Source organism: Monoraphidium neglectum (assembly GCF_000611645.1).
Source record: "Monoraphidium neglectum strain SAG 48.87 unplaced genomic scaffold scaffold05703, whole genome shotgun sequence".
In the NCBI taxonomy this organism is placed as follows: domain Eukaryota; kingdom Viridiplantae; phylum Chlorophyta; class Chlorophyceae; order Sphaeropleales; family Selenastraceae; genus Monoraphidium; species Monoraphidium neglectum.
In genome coordinates, this window is record NW_014007927.1 from 1 (window position 1) to 2,923 (window position 2,923).

Genomic DNA, 2,923 nt, shown 5'->3' on the forward strand with positions numbered 1-2,923 from the left:
GTGTGTGTGTGTGTGTGTGTGTGTGTGTGTGTGTGTGTGTGCACGTGCGCGCGTGCGTGCGTGCGCGCATGCCTGTGACAGTCTGACATACCGACACAGTAGCGGAGCCGTCCACACCCATGCCCGCCGCAAACACCATGTTCCCCGCCTCCCTCCCCGCCCCTCCCAGGAGTTCTCCTTCGCCAGCCTCCTGCGCTCCCAGATTGACGCCCTTGTTGCCGCCCGACTCCCGGCCCTCACCTCCCTCACCCTCAACGACATTGCGGCCTTCGACGACACCTGCGCCCTGGAGCTGCTGCTGCGCGCCCCCTGGGTGACAAACCTGCGCAGCCTGCGGCTGGAAAACTGCCACGTGCGCGATGCGGGCATCGACCAGCTGCGCCACCACCAGCTGCCGCTGCTGCAGGACCTGTCGCTGGCCCGAAACGCGCTGTCGGACAGGGCCGGGGTGGAGCTGATGTGCGCGGTGCTGCCGGCGCTGCGGCGGCTGGACCTGTCCAGCAACGCGCTCTCGGCGCAGTCCCCCAAGCTGTGGGCCGCGGTCGAGGCCGAGCTCGAGGCCCGGCACGGCCGTGGCCTTCGCTACTGGCTGGGGACCGTGCAGGAGCTGATTTTCAGCGGCATGGGGCCCGAGTTCGGCGATGAGGCGGTCGCCGACCTGGCGCGCGCGCGCCTGCCGTCGCTGCGGTCGCTCTGCCTTGTCAACAGCGGCCTGAGCGACGCGGCGGTGGCGGCGCTGGCGGGCGCGGAGTGGATGCGGCACGTCGTGTCGCTTGACATCGGGCGCAACATAGAGATTGGCAGGGACCCAGCGCCGTGGGCGGCGCTGGCGGCGGCGCCGCTGCATGAGCTGCGGCATCTGAAGCTGACGTTCCTGATCCTGGGCCGCGGTGCACAGGAGGCGCTCGGTGGCAGCGCCTGGCTGGGCGGCCTGGAGGCGCTCAGCTTCGGACGGCGCCTCGCGGCGGACTCGCCGGTGCGCCGTGCGGCGGCGTTTTTGGCGCTGGAGGCGGCGGGGCGGGTGCTGTATGACATACTGTGACGATGCGGGCGTGTAACAAAGGGAGGGCGGGAGGGCGTGTGCGGAGCCTGGTCGGCCCTTGATTGCCTATGTGTGACAACATTCAGTTCAGGAACCTGCATGTACCTCCAGTGTGTTCTCAGTCAGGGCTGTACTGTAATCAGACGTGACTTGTGATGATGACCACCGGGTGGCAAGTGTTTTGGCAATGCAAGCAAGCACAGCACGACGAGCCGTATGAATTACCCCTGTATATTTACTTTGATTCCTTTCATGGTGGCAGGCATACCGCCAGGGGCCTGGGAGGTTGACACAAGCGCCGACTGCCAAGTGGCGGCTGTTGCCACCTCAGCGTAACCTGTTCGTGTCGCCGCACACGGAAAGGGTTGGGGAGCCACAACGCGCCAAAGGGTGTTCAACGCACACATTCGCACAATGTAATTCGCACAATTCTAAAGCACATATACATGGAAGCGCGCTCTAATATGATCAGGCTTGCACCCAAGTCGATCTGAGGCTGGGGTACGGAACAGGAGCCATGAGTGGATTTTCCAGGTGAGGCGAAACAAGTTGATTGCGCTGGAGCATATTTGCTTACGCGTCCCCCGGGCTGGTGCCGAAAGCCTCGCGCTCTCTGCAGGCTCCCTCTGCACGTGGACCTGGTGCCGGAGCGTGGTAGCTGGATCGCGCTGCCACCCACGCTTGCTGCGCAGCTGCTCGATGCGGGCGCCGAGCTGCCACTGATTGTGCAGCTGGTGCCGCTCGACGCCATCGGTGCGCGCTTCTCGCAGGCGGACCGCCTGTCTCCTTGCAATGGGCGCATGTTGCATGCCGCATATGGTCGCCTCTTACAATAAGTGAGTGTCTCAAAAGCAGCCTTACCCACCGCGCTTCAAACACCCCCACAATGCGCCCCTCGCAGGCGCCCCTGCCCAAGGCGCGCGCCCGCTGTTTGCCGCGTGGCAGGGCTCGACCCTCCCCTCAGAGGGCGCCCTCGGCGTCCCCGCCGCGCTCGCAAACTGCCTCGGCCTGCGTCGCGGCGCGCCGGTGCAGCTGCGGCCGCTAGCGGGGGTGCCGGCGGCAGAAGCGGTCATTGTCGAGCCACTAAGCGGGGATGACTGGGAGGTCCTCGAGCTCAACGCGGGCCACTTGGAGGACCAGCTGCTGGAGCAGGTGGGTTCAAACGAGCGTTTGAATTGTACCCATGATCTGGACGACCTGGGCGACCCGCCAGATCCAGACGACCTTGCCTTCTCATTGCATCTGTTGAGGAGAAGCGGCCGAGGAACAACCATGGGAGGGGGGGGGGGCGCCCGTGATTCAATTGCGGGTGGGCTGAAGACGGAACGTGCTCTGCGGGCGCTCCCACCGCCAACGCCGCCGCCGTCGCCATGCACGCCCAATGCAGGTCGGCGTGGTGGCGCCCGGCCAGGCGCTGACGATGTGGGCGCGCCAGGCGCCCGCAAGGCTGCTGGTGACGTCACTCCTGCCAGAGGGCCTCGCGGTCGCCCGCCTGGCGCCGGGCACCGAGGTGCACATCGCCCCAAAGCCGCGCGTCGGCGCCGCGGGCGGCAACGGCGGCGGCGAGCTGCCGGCCGTGGGCGGCGGCGGGGAGGCGGCGGCGGCAGCGGCGGCGGCAGAGCAGGCGCCGCGCCGCGTGTGGCTGCGGGTCCTGGAGGCGGGGCCCGAGTGCCTGCTCGGCGCGGGGGTGCCGCCCGGTGAGCCGCAGCGGCGGCATGGGGGCCAGCCCGTGCATGCAACCCAGGAGGTGCAGTCGTGGCTGACCTGCGCCGCACTCTTGTCGAGCTCCACCGCGGCCTCGCAGCGCCTCGCCCTCGGGCGCCCCGCGCAGCTGTGCAGCGGCGGCGGCGCGGCCGCGGCGCCCCCCGCGGGCGGCGGCGG

General features: G+C 68.2%; 2 protein-coding genes across 2 annotated transcripts; both read left to right on the forward strand.

Moving 5' to 3' along the window:
• Positions 1 to 68: 68 nt before the first annotated feature.
• Positions 69 to 1,042, forward strand: MNEG_15827 (hypothetical protein; the record flags this gene model as incomplete). The annotated part of the gene is made up of 2 exons (XM_014035701.1): positions 69 to 74; positions 170 to 1,042. 2 exons carry the CDS (start codon positions 69 to 71, stop codon positions 1,040 to 1,042), a joined length of 879 nt encoding a protein of 292 aa, XP_013891155.1.
• A 517-nt stretch (positions 1,043 to 1,559) lies between these two features.
• On the forward strand, positions 1,560 to 2,805 carry MNEG_15828 (peroxin-1; the record flags this gene model as incomplete). The annotated part of the gene is made up of 5 exons (XM_014035702.1): positions 1,560 to 1,576; positions 1,662 to 1,795; positions 1,944 to 2,194; positions 2,430 to 2,710; positions 2,787 to 2,805. The coding sequence occupies 5 exons, from the start codon at positions 1,560 to 1,562 to the stop codon at positions 2,803 to 2,805; spliced, it is 702 nt and encodes a 233-aa protein (XP_013891156.1).
• Between the last annotated feature and the right edge of the window lie 118 nt (positions 2,806 to 2,923).